This window comes from Melanaphis sacchari, unplaced genomic scaffold (genome assembly GCF_002803265.2).
Source record: "Melanaphis sacchari strain LSU unplaced genomic scaffold, SCAv2.0 Contig84_pilon_pilon, whole genome shotgun sequence".
Classification (NCBI taxonomy): domain Eukaryota; kingdom Metazoa; phylum Arthropoda; class Insecta; order Hemiptera; family Aphididae; genus Melanaphis; species Melanaphis sacchari.
In genome coordinates this window covers 272-16,432 of record NW_020271599.1, presented here as the reverse complement: position 1 = coordinate 16,432, position 16,161 = coordinate 272, and the positions used below count along the sequence as shown (strand labels likewise).

Sequence of the window (16,161 nt, the reverse complement as noted above, 5' to 3'; positions counted from 1 at the left end):
TGATGTATTTCAACTCAACAAGAAGCAAACAAATCGCAAATCGTTACCCAAAAATAGCTACAATATAGTTACATTAAAAAAAAAAAAAATTTAAGTGTATTAAAATCCCAGCCGTGCCATATCAAGCTGATAAGTGATAATTTCAATTTTATTAGGTATATTATACTATACAATACAAGTATTCGTAAATAATAATTCAGTGATTTTTATCTTGGATAATAATAATAAAAAAATCTTTTAAAAATGCTATTTAAAAAAAATCCAACAAGACCAACTACATTAATAGTCTACATAAAAAATAGTAACATCGAATTTCTCACTAAATCTATTTTAAAATCAGAAGATTATACGCTATACCGCCTATACCTATATTACAGTAATACAATTCAACAATAATGATTATTATAATAAGAATGAATATAAGTTATATGTTGATATGTAATAATTATACTTATGCATATAATAATGCAATTGTCGATTTGTTTGTGGTTAACTATATAAATATTTATAATATTATATTATATTTATTTTTAAAAATGTACAAGCAATTATTTAATACTATATTACACTTATTATTTTCGTTTCAGAAAACACCTAAATCTAAGAATCATTTTAAATTTTCCAACTGTTAGAAAAATGTTTCGGAAACACTAAATCATTTCAATAGATAGATCATAAAGTAATGTGAAAATTAATATGTAGGTGTATTCTTAATATCATTTCTTAGATTTTATTTTTTATAAAAGTCGAGTGATTGACTGCACTTGACATTTTAATATATATTAAATTTACTTAATAAAAATAAATTCCTATTCATATTAAATTTACCATATTTTATGTATACATTATAATTTATACTGCAATATACGCAGAATGCATAAAAATTAGAATTTTATATTTTCTATGAAAATTTCTTTTGATCGACTATTCCATAAAATTACCTATCGTTGATCGTTATTTAAAACTGTTAATTCGGCAGCCAAATTAACTTGACTTGATTTATTTTTAATTTTTAGAGTATGCAAGACCTTCTCTTTTATGACCAGTGGGAATATAGGAATTACCCTCTTTAAAATGAAGTATCTTCTAAACCACTGCGTAACAGGTTGTTTGAACACATATTTGAATACTATATATTCATATATTATATACACTTGCGCACACTCATTTATACCTTAGAATTAAAAATATAATATAATATTAAATTTTAATCGGTCATACTACTCATGCGAGATTTAATCGATACTCACATCGCCTTTGCAGTGTACCTTTACACGACTTTTATCTCGGCTGTACTAGTATGCTGCATTCGCGCATACACGAGTAGATCGGTGTAGTAGAACACAACGGAGAGAAAAGGTACCCGCTCAACTTCCAACTGCCTTATAGATTTATAACTCCGGAATTCGAATTTTCTTTGACGGACGCATGAACGCGTACATTCAAAATATTATAATGCAGCGCATAATTGTAAATGAACACATTACATCACGTTTAAATGACTTCACGTGGGTTAATATTACAATATGTTAGGTAGATATCTTGTACATACGATTTACATAATCAAACTTCGTTTTATATAAAACATCGTGTATTTAAGAGGAAAATTTAAATATTTACTGAATATCCAAGAACATTACACTCTAAGCACAGAATTCGTTTCACACATCAAAGAACTTAAAAATGAAACTTTTATTACATAAAATGATTTTAATATGTTTATTTTTTATTATACATGTTTATTATTTCAACTTTTTTTTTAGTATACACTATGTTTTGAATACTTAACGAGAACGGACAAAATTTGACAAAAATTCACCATGAACTACATCACAAAAAATAGAAATAAATTTAAAGGTGTTATTTATTTTGATCTGTCGTAATATTTTTATTATGTAATTATTACATTTTACCCATGTACCGGACAAAAACTGTTCAACAATGAACAAACAACATTCTATCGATACGCGCAGGTTGTTATGAGTGTAATATAATTATTATGGATAGGTCGTTGTTTCATTTACGACTTGCATCAAATCGCGATAACGCCAAATCGCGTATAGACTATGTAGGTACAATAAAAATATAAGTTTAATCGTTTTCATCTAACATAACGTTAAAAACCACTTCTAAGAGCATTTTTTTTTTTTTAATGGTCTGTAACATTATTATACCGTATCAATAAAAAAACAGTAATATAAATAAAACATTTTTGAATCTATAAACTTATATTATATCGCATAAACCACGACGAGTGAAATGGACGTCTCCAAGGGGGGGGGGGGTACCAGATAGCGCACTTGTCCCCCTAGAATTTTGAATTTGCCACCTATTAGTAATAATTTTATGTGATAATGACGAAAAATAATAATGTTCTATAAATATAATGTATAAAAAATTCTTCATTTTTTTTTTTTTTTTTTAATTAATTTTCCCTTCTCCCTAGAAAAATGTCGGGGGATTCCCGCGAGTGACTACACTGTACAGGTGGCTAACGCACTGCAATCTACGCGGTCTAATATATTATGGTGTAGTGCACACCGTGAACAGGTAGTCGATTTAAAAATGATGCGACAGTCGGGCGGCAGTTTGCCGTTTCGTATGACATTCCGGAAATTCGTTTATGCACTCTCGCCGTGTGCCCGAACAACTCGTACAATAGCGCAGTCGAGGGTGAAAGTTTGCAGCAGATGATCGAGTGGCGTACTGATGGAGTGTATACAGTCGTCGCCTCGGACCGCGCACTGCTATGACTTGAAAACCCAATCCGCGGCGGTATATGGTTGACCGTCGTCGCGTGCACGACGAATTTATTATTGTTACTCGCGCTCGTCATACATCATCATATATTCATATCATATTCCCAGCGGAGCGCTCTCGCGGGCCCCGCTACCGCCCTTACCGCACGACCACCCACCACCCGCACAACACCCGCACATCGCCCGCTACCCACTACATAACATATATATATATATATATTATATATATATGTGTGTGTGTGTGTGTGTGTATATGTATTTTAATGCTGTGCCCACATGGCCATCGCATATATACTTTAGATCTCATGCGATACGTGATAACGCGCATGTATACTATTATGGACACACATTATATTATATAATATGTATATATAACGTTACATCGTATTATACAGTTTGAACGCGCGTATACACATATTAAACACGCTGCGGCGAGCGTGAGACGGCGGAAATCCCCAACCCCCGCCCCTAGAGACCGAAATTACGGCGGCGTCCCGAAGCGCAGATAAGGCGCGCGTGAACAATGCGTATATTACATATACGCTCGCGCACTCCGGATAACACCAATCGACCGGAAGTAAACGCGCGCGCGCTCCGCACCCTTTCCGCACCAGCGATACGGATCGACGGCCGACCGGCCGGCCGATACATATTATTATTATTATTATTGTTGTTGTTGTTTTTGTTGTTGCTGTTGCTGTTATGTGTGATCGACATCTCTCCATTGTCGTCGCGTGTATTATGACCGCGAGCGGATGTCGTCGGTGTTTTTTCGATTTCGTCCTGCCGCCGAATACGTGCACATAAACGTGTATATGTGATGGTAAATCGCGTAAAGGTACTTCTATCTACTCAGAGCAGTTGGTCTCACAGATGATGATCGGAGCCGGCACCTGGCAATGTCATTTTCAATGGTTCTTCTCGGCGCTACGCATAAAAATTTGAAAAATAAATCGACCCATCTTTTAATAAAAGATCATACGATAACAAAAATATTCCAAAACAATTATTTACTGCTCCAAAATTATTTTTTATTATGAAAAAAAAAAAATCACTTTTTGTGATCGACATATAGCTCGACCACTAGCTGGCCTATAGAATCACCTACACGTGATATGCCATCGACAATAGTGGCTAGCAGGCGGACTTTAGCCCTATAAGTCATAGTCGAAATCGAAGAAGGATTGGCGTAAGATTCTACATGAAATTATTAAGTCCGTGTTACTATATTATGTCGGTCGTTTATAAATTGTACGATGTGATATAATTCGCTGAAATCATGAAAATATAATATACCCGCAGCCAGTGTAATAGCGATAATGTGTTATAAGCATGACTTTAAAGATCATATTATTTTATAAGCAGTGTACATCAACAGAAAGCACAATTTTTACGTGTCGATAAAGTTGTGCAGACGTGCAATTATTGTATTTCTTTAAATCGTATTCATCATTATCATCATCATCGATATAACTCAAAGTATATAGGTCTCTGATATGTTTTTTTTTTTTTTTAATGATTCCTGGTTATTAGAAAAGCGTATTAATTCTGATCTTAATTTAACAGTAGTAACTTCTGAATCAAGTTTCATTAATTTTCAGACAAGAGAACGTCAACTACTTCAGCTGGAAGACTATTTTTAATGTTATTGAAGTTACTTGGAGATATACAAGATAAATTCGCATATATTTTTGAATTATTGACAAAAATCGTTTTTCGATACTATACGTATCAAAATCAAACTATCTATGACAAACATTATACACTTTAACCACAATTTTTTTATAACTCTTATAAGGATCAATTATTGGGTCATCCTCTGCTTTATCATCAATTGATTCTTCTTTTTTCTCGTCCTTAATGTGGGTAATTTGCTTTCAATAATAAAATCAATATCACTATTATCTTCTTAGTTTTATTTCATCCAAATTGATAATTTGGTATTATATATAATCAATAGTCATATTATTATACCTACACGTATAATCACTGTAGTCTTGATAAGAAGTCAGAAATCACCATATATCTTATTATTAAGGTCTATGGAAATTACGAACTAAGATATACTATAACTAGTACTGGAAACAGTCAAAGGTGGGTTATTAACTAGTTAAAAATTTAAAGCTAAGTTAATTTTTTTTTAACTTTTTTAACTTCACCAGTTAGCTTGTTTTCTAATTAACTTACGAACTTGAGGTGTTTCATTGACAGTTAAAATAACTTAACTTTTTACAGTTGATATTAGAAAATTTTTTGATAAGATTATAAATTGTATTGTTTTAATGTTTTATGACCTTCAATTGCTATATGTATTACATAATATGAAAACAAATATTTGTTAAATTATTAATTTGAGATGAGTATTATTTAAATTAATAAATTATACATCATGTTACGTTAAAGAGTATTTAGGTTATAATAAAAGTTCAATAAAATTGTTTTTTATAATTTAGTAAATTAGAAAGACGTAGTCATTCTTTATGTAATTTACATACTAATTAAAAAAAAATAAATAGATTAACTTTTTTTTAAACTGATTTAAGTTAATATTTTTTTTCTATATTAAATTTTAACTTATCGAGCTAAATTTATAATCGGTTAACGGTTAACTTCTAACTTATCAATTCTGTGCTCTTTTAACTTGACTTGAGTTAAATATTTTCATTAACTTGCCCAGCTTTGGATATAGTATATCTCAATCCGTGTCGGAAATTAAAAATAATTATGTCAATTATGATAATGATAAAATGTGATAAACTAATGAATAATAAATGTAAAAAAAAATTCATGACAATTTATGGTAAAATTAAAAACCGTTTGCGGCCATAGCTCTCAAACATACCGGTCGCCGGGAAGTTTCCGGGTATCCAGATGCCGGGTACCCCAACGGCCAATCCGGCCGTGCTAGACATAATACATACTTTGACATATTAACATAAAAATAATGTTAATTCATAGATATTCTTATATTTTACAACATTTTATGCATTTTATACTTTAAATCATTTTCAAAATTATATAATTATATAATTGCCCTAGTTTTACAAAAATGATGTATCAGTTATTTTATTTTTTTACATATTATATTATATAAAATTTTGTTTAGGCCGAAAAGGGAATCTACCTATTTTAAATTTGGTCGAAAAGTGAATCGGCTTAAAAGAAAAGGTCACGTTTTTGGTCAAAAACGGCCATGCCCATTAATAATAGACTAAAACTGTTTTATTTGTATTCATATCGTTTGACGAATAATAATCACACGTCGAAAATGTATTTGGTTTTTATTTTTTAAAATACAATTTGAACGAAACGGATGTGGAAGGTATAAAACAATTTTCTGAAAAACAACATTAATTGTAGTACATTTTCCTGTCCTCATTGAGCTCATTGCCACTAGCTGCATTCGATCGTTCAAGGGAAAAACAAAAACTATAATGACAGCCCCATCTATCGACCAAAGTTACCGGTAATGCGTGCGCGCATGCTGTACTACCCGCGTTTATTCGATTTGACGACAACATAATAATATTATGAAAATATTAAACATAAATTAATAAAATTTTTATTTTATTATCAGATGAAACATAATGTACCTACTGTAATGTGTCTATATAATTTTTTTAAATTATTATTTGGATTTTGGATTAAAAAAATAATAATATAATCATTGATGTGAAGTAAACGTTTCTATTTTTTGGCGAAAACGTAAACGGCGGTCGGCACTCACCAAAACAAGAAGACTTGGGTGAATAAGTGTCTTCATAAGCTGCAATAATTAGACATAATATTCTAGTTTTACAGGATTATTCTGAGACTATTCATAGTTATTTTTAAAACGGGCAATTTAATATGTTTTAAATATAGGTACCTATTTAATATAAAATTGTTTTATTTTTTTATAAATCTTTATGTTTGCACTTAATACTATTTTTATTTATCTCGAGAGGGGGAATTGTTAATTGTAAACTGTTGGTTGCGATGTATTTAATGTTTTTAATTCACAATAAAATACCTAACACCTAACCAATGATAATCATAGTTGAAATTCATTCAGTTATAACTGTGATGAGTTAACAATTACTTTAACAGAAATCCATTGAAAGGATAAAAAGAACGGTGACCTGGGTGAGTGTGGCACTATATATGTCTATAATATATATCTACCAATAAGTATAATGCTTTTAAACTGCATTAATCACGGACTCTGGGGTGTTGTGTATCATAGTTAAGAACTGAGACTGTAGAGTATTTTTTTAAATTTTCAAACAAATTTTATTATTGATTGGCATTAAAAAAAATTAGTAGTACCTCTACTAATAACAAATCTATTAACAATAACTTTAAGTACTTTAAATTTTTAGTATAGGTACTTACTCTTTGAGTAAAAAAAAATAAATAATTATGTCTAATATATGAAAATATGCAATTAAATTAAATGCCAAATAAAATCGGGTTAAGTATTTAAAAACTTGTGGCTAAAATATATTACTTAGAATTAATATGACTTTTGGATTGGGGCACAAACTAAGGAACTTACAAACCCATCTATGACATAATAATTGTTGTATAGGTTAAACAAAGACTGCAAAGATTTACGTTTGATTAATAAGCAATACTCATTAACACTATTTCAACAAAATTCTAGAAAAGTAGTTATAAAATTATATAGACACCAAAATAGTAGATTTGTAAATATTCCATTAACTTCTTTGAGAATAGTGCTTTTTAAAAGTTAAAAATAACTATTAAGTCAATAACTGCTCTGTTAAACAACTATTAATGTTTTAAATATACATCTCATTACTGAAATATCAAGTTGACCAACTTATTTAAAATTATTGGGAAAAACAATACAAAAAAGATAGGTACTACTCTGCAGTGCATTAGGTGAAGAGTGGGTCATTATATTGATTGCAATAAAATTTGAATTCAATGATAAACCATTATATAAGATAAAAAACATTTTTTTTAAGTCCAAAGAAATTTAAACTTTTAACCATAAAGTTAAATTCTATTTTCTACCAGAAACTTCCATCAAAGTTTATATAATTGTAACATTTGTTTTACTAGATCAAGTGTCTTCAGAGACAACAATTAAAAACATAACATATATAAATAGTAAATACATACAACATTACAAAATATTTAAAAAAAATGCATCACTCCACTACAAATCTAGAAAATAAATTTGCTTAAAAAAAAAAATCATTTTATTACAAGTTATTTTTATTTAAATATTATTTATACATATAAATAAATATGTATTACAAAAGTATAAGTAATTATTAAGTATTTAAAAATTAAATCACAATATAATAAAAACAATATATTATAAAATAATCTTATATATACATGTAGACAAATATTTCAGACAAAAAAATATTACCATCAATGTTGTAATTTTAAAACTGTTAAATTTAATTCATTTACTTTAAAAAATAATAACTTGTTAGAGAAAGAAAAAATATAATTCATAAATAAAATGGTATCCATTGGACTGTGCTACAACAAGAAATAACAACATAAGTATGCTATATACTTTTTATCAAATATTCACATAGTTGAAATAATGAAACATTTATGCTAATTTATTATAAAATGTGGTAACTTATTAACAATTACTCCACCATAAACTTTACCAACATTACTTGATGCTGTTATCATGTATTCCCACGTATTGGTATTGGGATTGTAAATTTCTACTGAACTAACATTATCATAAAATTTACTTCTTCCGCCCAAAACATACAATAAGCCATGCAATATGATAACTCCCATACCTATTTAAAATAAAATTTCTATTTAATACCCTAAAATAAAAATGTATAGTAATAATTATTAAAGTCACCAGGATTTGTTCGACAGACATGCATATCAGCAACATAACTCCAAAGTCCAGTGTCTGGATTATACACTTCCACACTTTTATGATAAAATGGTCCATCGTGACCTCCAATAGCATACATTAGACCATTTAAAACTCCTATTCCAGGACTACTACGGCATGTAGACATATCAGCTATTGATTTCCATCTATCAAAACTTGGATCATAACATTCGACTGATCTAAAATATTGCCTTGATAATCCATCAAACCCTCCTATCTAACAATCAAATTATATTAAATGTATTATAAACTATAGATTTAAAATATTAAATAATTTTAACTAAGATGTTAACTTACTGTGTATATAAGATTATTGAGTACTCCAACACCAACACTACCTCTACTAGTTGACATACTAGATACCATTTTCCATTCCTCAGTATGGACATTAAAAACTTCTACTTCATTTAACTCGTGGTTACCATCAAATCCACCAATCTTACATGTTATATTATATATTTAAAATACATACATGTTATAGAATAAAAAATAATAGGTACTTTAGTATAACATTCAGCATATATCCAATCAATCAATAGACCAGTGATCTCAAACTCAAATTACCTATGGGCCATATATTTTTTCAAAAAAAATTCGCGGGCCAAATTTTAAGTGTCACTTTTATACTTATACACTAGAAACTAAAGACAAAATGAAAGCAAAAATACATACAAAATCCATTTATTTACTTACTATTACTACAAAATTATCATTGAAAAAATATAATGATCGTTACTTAAAAAAAAAAATTATAATTTAAATTTAAAAATAGCTTGAATATTTGATAATTTTTATTTTTGAGCTGCACTATTTTTATATTTTTGTTCAAAATGTATTTTTATTGCGGGCCACATAGAAGGAGTTTGTGGGCAAAAACTAGCAATAAACTACAAATAGCATACTCAAAAAGACCATTTTGTACAATTAAACTGATCTTAAACTAAAATCTAAACTAAAATGATCTTCTATCATATCCATTCATTTTTGGTCCAAGATTCCATTCCTTGGTCTCTGGGTCATACCATTCAGTAAAACACTCTGACCTCAGTGAAGACCAACCAAAAACTAGAATTATCTGTTGAAATTAAAAATGAATAAAATATTAATAAAGTAACACAAATCATAATAACAGTATCATACTTTTTGTACATTAGCAGTAACAAGCTATTCTGTGTTTATTTTTTCTATTACATTATCTGTACCTAAAAATATTACAATAGAATGAATTAAGAATAATTCCATAAAAAAATAAAAGTACATACTATATCTCATATCAACTCCATTTATTATGCACCATTTTGATGCTAATGGCAAATGTATGTGTTCCAATAATTCGGCCAAAACACCTTTTCTAAAATACCATTCATGATTTACCCAATTCATAATGCATTTAACAAGTACCTAAAAGTACAAATAAACACAATTAAAATATAATTAAAATAATTTATTAAAAAAAATGTTATAAATGTTTTATGCAATTTGATAAGTTAGGTATTTTGCAAACAGCCAATGTATCTTACATATTGTTTGATGCTTTTGCATAAATGTAGTCTATTTAACTGTTTTTTTCAAAAGAGCCAACTGACTTTAGCTTTATATAGCAAAGAGATTGATGACAGCTTTTGAAAATGATTTGTTTGTAATACATTTATGTGTAAGTAAACCATAAACTAATAATATAGAATTGAGTTTCAATTTAATAATATTTATTTTTAGTTTATAAGGATATTAATATTTATATTAAATAAAAATCATAAATATTATAGAGTATAGAGGTTAATATTTTTTAGTTTTTGACATATCAGTTCTATATTTGATTTGTTATTTGAATATAAAAAAATTTAAATATATATTTAGTTTTTTGAGACACCTATACAAAATAAATTAATTTAAAAAGAAAACAATGATTGGAATGAAATCATAATTAGAAATTTAATGTTTATCAAATCAAAGGACAATTCTCTAAATATTTCTTTTTGTTTTATGTGTGGCGAGTATCTAATTGGTTTGAGATTTGCAAATGAAATATTTATTATAACATGTTGTCAATTTAAAAAAATTGCAGTTTTTTTTTTTTTTTAATTAATAATAAAAATAGTAATTATTAATATTCTTTAATTTTCTATCATAAAATCTATATTATAATAAATAGAACATAAATGTAATATTATACTCTAAGTTTATTATTCAAAATAATCATAGTATTTATTACAAGAAAGAAATAATAAAATTAGTATACTACTCATAAATTTTGATCTTTGATATTCAAATTTTCTAAAAATTCTGTCAGTAATTTTTAATAATCTTAAAAGTCAAGTGACTCTTTAAAAAGAAAAAATGAAAAAATTTAATGATTACCTTTTGATAAAAAAACAAAAACTAAATTATCAAACATTCTATAATTAAAATATATTAAGTAATATTATAAATTAATAGTGGAAAGGCGAAGTGTTATATGTTACTTAAGATACAAATATTTTAAAACTGTAGGTTAATAAGTAATAATCACTAGATGTAGAAGCCTTTATTTTAAATATATATGTAAATTAACTTTTAACGACAAATATATAATAAATTCATGTTTTTTTCAAGTAACATAAATCTCAACTAATTTTTATGTTGCAGATGTAAACAAACAATTAACATTCCTTAAATTATTTTAAACAAAACTATTAAAATTTAAGATACTTCAAAAACAAAACTTAATTTTCCTTTCCACAATCAAGTTAGTAAATTAATTAATTTTCTAATCTTCTATTCACTATATCAAAATATAAAAATGATCAATGCCAACTTGTTTTTCATTTGAAACAGCTTGTTCAACATAGGAGATCAGCTTAATGACTTCTTCAAGTCTTTCGGAGGATATAGATAAGAATTCATCACATTCAATCACTTGTCTAAAAATTGCAATAAAAATTAATGTTTGAATCAGAAAAATAATATAAACATATCATACAATATATTTTGTTTAATATACAATTCAGAACTTGACAACAACGTAGAACAACTATATAAGTCAGCAAATGCTTTGATACTGAGACAATTTGATGGTCTTAAATGGTCTTGTAAAAACGTACAACATTTATTTAAAATAAATAAGAACCCTAAATGATCTGCAGTAGACAGCAAGACCTTAAAAAATCAATAATAATATATATAATTAATTTTTATGTAAGAACATAACTTATCAAAATAGTACATATTTATACCTTTACATTTTCTTCTGTGATCTCAATATTGTCTGAATAAACATAATCTACTAAGAGTTTTAAAGCCATGGAATCTAACTCTTTTAAGAGAACATGATCTTTATCCTTTTCGCTATATCTATTAAACATTGCATAGAAATAAGCACTAGCATTTACTAAATCAATTTTACGTGCAAATATTACTGTCCCGTCATCTGTTAATAATTTCACATCACAGGCCACCTCATGACTAAAAACAAACTTTTGTTATATTCATGTTTTATTAAAACTTATATAATTCATAACAATAGAGCAAAAACGTACTTGATTAAATAATAATATCTATATGGAAATTGTTCATCAGATCTTTGTACTTGCGTTTCAGAATTTGTGAGTGACAAATTATGATTATTCATCTTTTTATGGAAATCACATCTTTTGAAATACATTAAAAACAGTGAGTGGTTAATATTTTATAAACGTTGGAACAAATGTAGTTTAGCACCCCCTCTTCTATTATAACATCACATTTTTATTAATAATTAATTACCTTATTACTAACTAGTATAGTACAATTAATACCCACTCACCGAACTTTAAATTGTGGTCTGAGCCACACTTGTGTTTCACATTACACGCCAGTGTCAAATGTCATTAAATAAGAAATAATTTTTATCTACGAGTTATTGACAACCAAGATTCAAGAACAGCGTTTAAAACGTTGAAAACTTACGTCTTGAGAAACGTTCAATGTTAATAGTTGCGGACAACTGCGAATACTTGAAACTTATAGGCTACAAGACATGTAATATTAATTATTATTTAATATTTATTATTAAATTCTTAAGATGATAAAATGACAGTATTTAAATAAATTCAACACAAAATCATCGTCCGAAATCCGAGTCTCCGAATGGTTGAAAACTATCCAATAGATCTATATAATACACACGTTTACGACACGCGGCATACCAAAATTACATTTATTTACAATTATTATAAATGTTTGTACAATTGGCTATGCTGAATATTTATTATTTCTATTGTCTCGTGCGCGATGACATTTTCTTTCATGGCTTGAAAGCATTGATTATAGAATAGACAGATAGACAATGGTATAGGGATTTTTGGTGACTAAAATTTTATTTATAATAGCTGCCAAATGCCAATAGGTAGCGTTGTATGAATTAATATTATATTATTAATACTGAGTACTGACGGCAAAGGCAAATAGTAATAACTAATAACATATTCTTAAAATTAAATATTATTATTATTTATAAATAAAATAATGCAGTTGTATTTTAATATTGAGTAAGTGCATATTGAATATGTTAAATTTAAAAACTAACGTTAAGTCTGCATATTATTATGAAAAACGATTGCGAGTAAAGATGGACCAAAATTATATTACACTGGATTTGTAATGAAGAAAGTAAAGAAAGGGGACTTGGGAAAACTAACTCTATTTGATTTTAAATGTGTATATGTTTTAGTCGGAGTTGATATTTTAATAAATTCTTGTTCAGGTTTATGATTTTCATTTAAGTTTGAAGATGTACATGGTTGTTGCTCAGATTTATTATTATAATTATAGGGAATAGCAGTGTTAGTTAAACGGTTTTTATTAGAAAAATTTGTAAAACTTTCAGGTGAGAAATGGTCTTAACAAATGTACCTACCTATTATGCAGTTTTTTGGGTTTAATCGAAAATAGACTTCTGTTTCCTGTGAAGATAAATCAAATATTAAATAAATAACATTATACTTTTTGGAATTAGAAGAAATAATATTTTATATTTATATAATCTTATATTTTCAAGACAATTTAAACTATCAAGATAAATCAAAATTATAAATTTTTTACCTTATTTCAACTTTAAAAGTTAGTTAATAAAATATTAAAATTTATTTATTTATTTAAATAAAAAAATTATTAATTTTTATTTTCATTCAAATTATTTATATTGTTACTTTTAAAGGGATAACATTTAAAATAAAATACCAATAAATTACTTACTTAGCACAACATTTTCTTTAACATTATAAAAAAAAGAATTAATTATTTATTTACCCGAATTTATCATCCAAACTTCTCTTCTTTCGTCGTTTAGAAAACGATAAAGTCGTAAATTAGGAAACAAATTCCTCGACTTGCCACAATTCACATACTGACAATTTTTATTGCCAGACATTTTCAGATAATTTTATACTTAAAACAATGAAAATTATTTTTTGTATATAAGATTGATCACATAGATCACAGTAAGAGTTGGTAACCTAAAAATTGTCTCTCACAAACAAGAAACGACTATATAAACAGTAAACAGCAGTCAATTGGATATTTAACGATATCGGATATGCGATAACGAATTATGAAATAATATATTTTAATATTTTTAATCAATAATAATACAAGGAATTCTATTTTCATTTTCATTTCTTTTGATCATACTTTTTTTTTATTTAGAATCATGATTTGAAATTAAAAATAGTTGCAATGGAAACTAATGGTTTTGTCAGTTGTCCTCCCGAACATATTACATTGCAAAAAACTAATAAGGATTTACAAGAAAAGATTCGTGCTATGAGTCAAGTATTGAGTGAATACGTGACACAAAGTGCATCATTAAACATGATAGCATTATTAGTAAATATTTAATACTTTTCACACTTGGAATTTTGAATTATTAATACTTTTTTTGTAATAGGCTAAAACTGGACGTGATACAATGAAAAAAAATCTTGAAGAATTAAAATTAGATTTTGAAAATGCACTAAAGTGCAATAATTTAGAAGAATTTAACAATATAAAACACAAGATTGGCTCAATTATAGTATGTTATTTAAAAAAAAAAATAGTTGAAAGTATTTAAAAATTTAAATGTGTTTTCTTCTACCTATAGGATGATCATAATCGAACTGAAGTAGAAATTAGCGGAGATGACTGTTACTGCTACTGAAGACATAGATGAAGATGATGTATCTGAGCCAGATGATGAAACTGATCATACTAAGGAACAAATGGTTATGGAAATAATTCAGTTAAATCGTGAAATTAACAAACTGAATAAAGAACTAGCTATGAAGGAACATTTAGCTGCTAAACTAATTGAATCAATTTCTTATATTCGCGAATATTATCCTGAAGGAAGTATTGAAAAATAAACTTGAACAATTATATCAAGAACGTGATCAATTAGAAGAAGCTCTTAAAGCTGCTCAAACAAACAATATTAATTCCAAGTATGAATATGGAATAGGCCACTAAATTAAGGTTGAGTGACCATTAATTAATAATATTGCAAAACTACAAGTTCAACAATCATCAGTACCTACCACCTTCAATTCAAGTACCTACGCTTACGAGTACGATGTCCCTTTGCCCACATATATTTTAAAATGGAAATGTAGGTTGAAAATGTGTAGGTACGATTTGAGTTTTTTTTTCCTTTTTCATTAACTAAATAGTTTGTTTGTCTGTAACTGGATCACGGGACCCGAAATGGCCAAAGCCCGATTTTACTGGATTTCCTCCTTCATCAGTTTTATATTATCTCGGTGGGGGATTGTCTATTTACTCTCTTCCGTTGGTTCCCCTATAGCCTTTGAATATATTATCTGGCTCCTAGCATCGAAAAAAAAAGAACGACGTGTGTATCATATGTTTTCATATATTTAAAATACGTTATAATGAACGTATTAACCCGTGGACAAATTTAATTGTTTTCATTACAATACATTTTTTCTTGGTTAATAGACTCAAATGCTCTGGTATCCAAACCAACTCCAATAAATGGCGACTAAGCAGAGTAATCATTACCTGTATTATAATCAGTGGTGTATTGGATATACACAGATATACGACGTATACCCGAATCCTTATTTTTGGATCTATGCATGTATCTTAAAGCTGAAAATGCATGCATTATGGGTATGCGCAAACTTTTAGTTTATCATCAGTCATAATTAATATCACGGTATAAAATAAATAATAATAATAATATACAATTATTATTTTATTATGTACACTATTACACTGTCCAAAAATAGCCTCGACCCCGTATGAAGTTCGGAATTCAGAAACTGCCGAGCCTGTATACTGTTTAGTGTAAATACAAGATTAAATATTAACATCAATATTATAGAAGTTTAAAATGTATACGTCCAAAGTGGGTATTCCACTAAATTTTAAACTGTCAGAATACTACTCACATTCAAACCAAATCTACATGTTTGTATTATGTTCATCACTAAAATCACAATTTCGGTTTAACATAAAAAATTCACAATCATGCAAATATTTGTTGGATAAAGTAAACAA

At 27.6% G+C, this 16,161-nt stretch overlaps 1 protein-coding gene across 1 annotated transcript; it reads right to left on the bottom strand.

Annotated features, from left to right (window-relative positions):
- Positions 1–8,342: 8,342 nt before the first annotated feature.
- Positions 8,343–12,695, bottom strand: LOC112602177 (kelch-like protein 2). The gene is made up of 10 exons (XM_025350134.1): positions 12,428–12,695; positions 12,162–12,350; positions 11,859–12,087; positions 11,606–11,781; positions 11,441–11,546; positions 9,909–10,047; positions 9,690–9,721; positions 8,944–9,084; positions 8,608–8,863; positions 8,343–8,539 (listed from the first exon to the last, which is right to left on the bottom strand). The coding sequence occupies exons 2-10, from the start codon at positions 12,284–12,286 to the stop codon at positions 8,343–8,345; spliced, it is 1,401 nt and encodes a 466-aa protein (XP_025205919.1). The 5' UTR covers positions 12,287–12,350; positions 12,428–12,695.
- Positions 12,696–16,161: the final 3,466 nt, after the last annotated feature.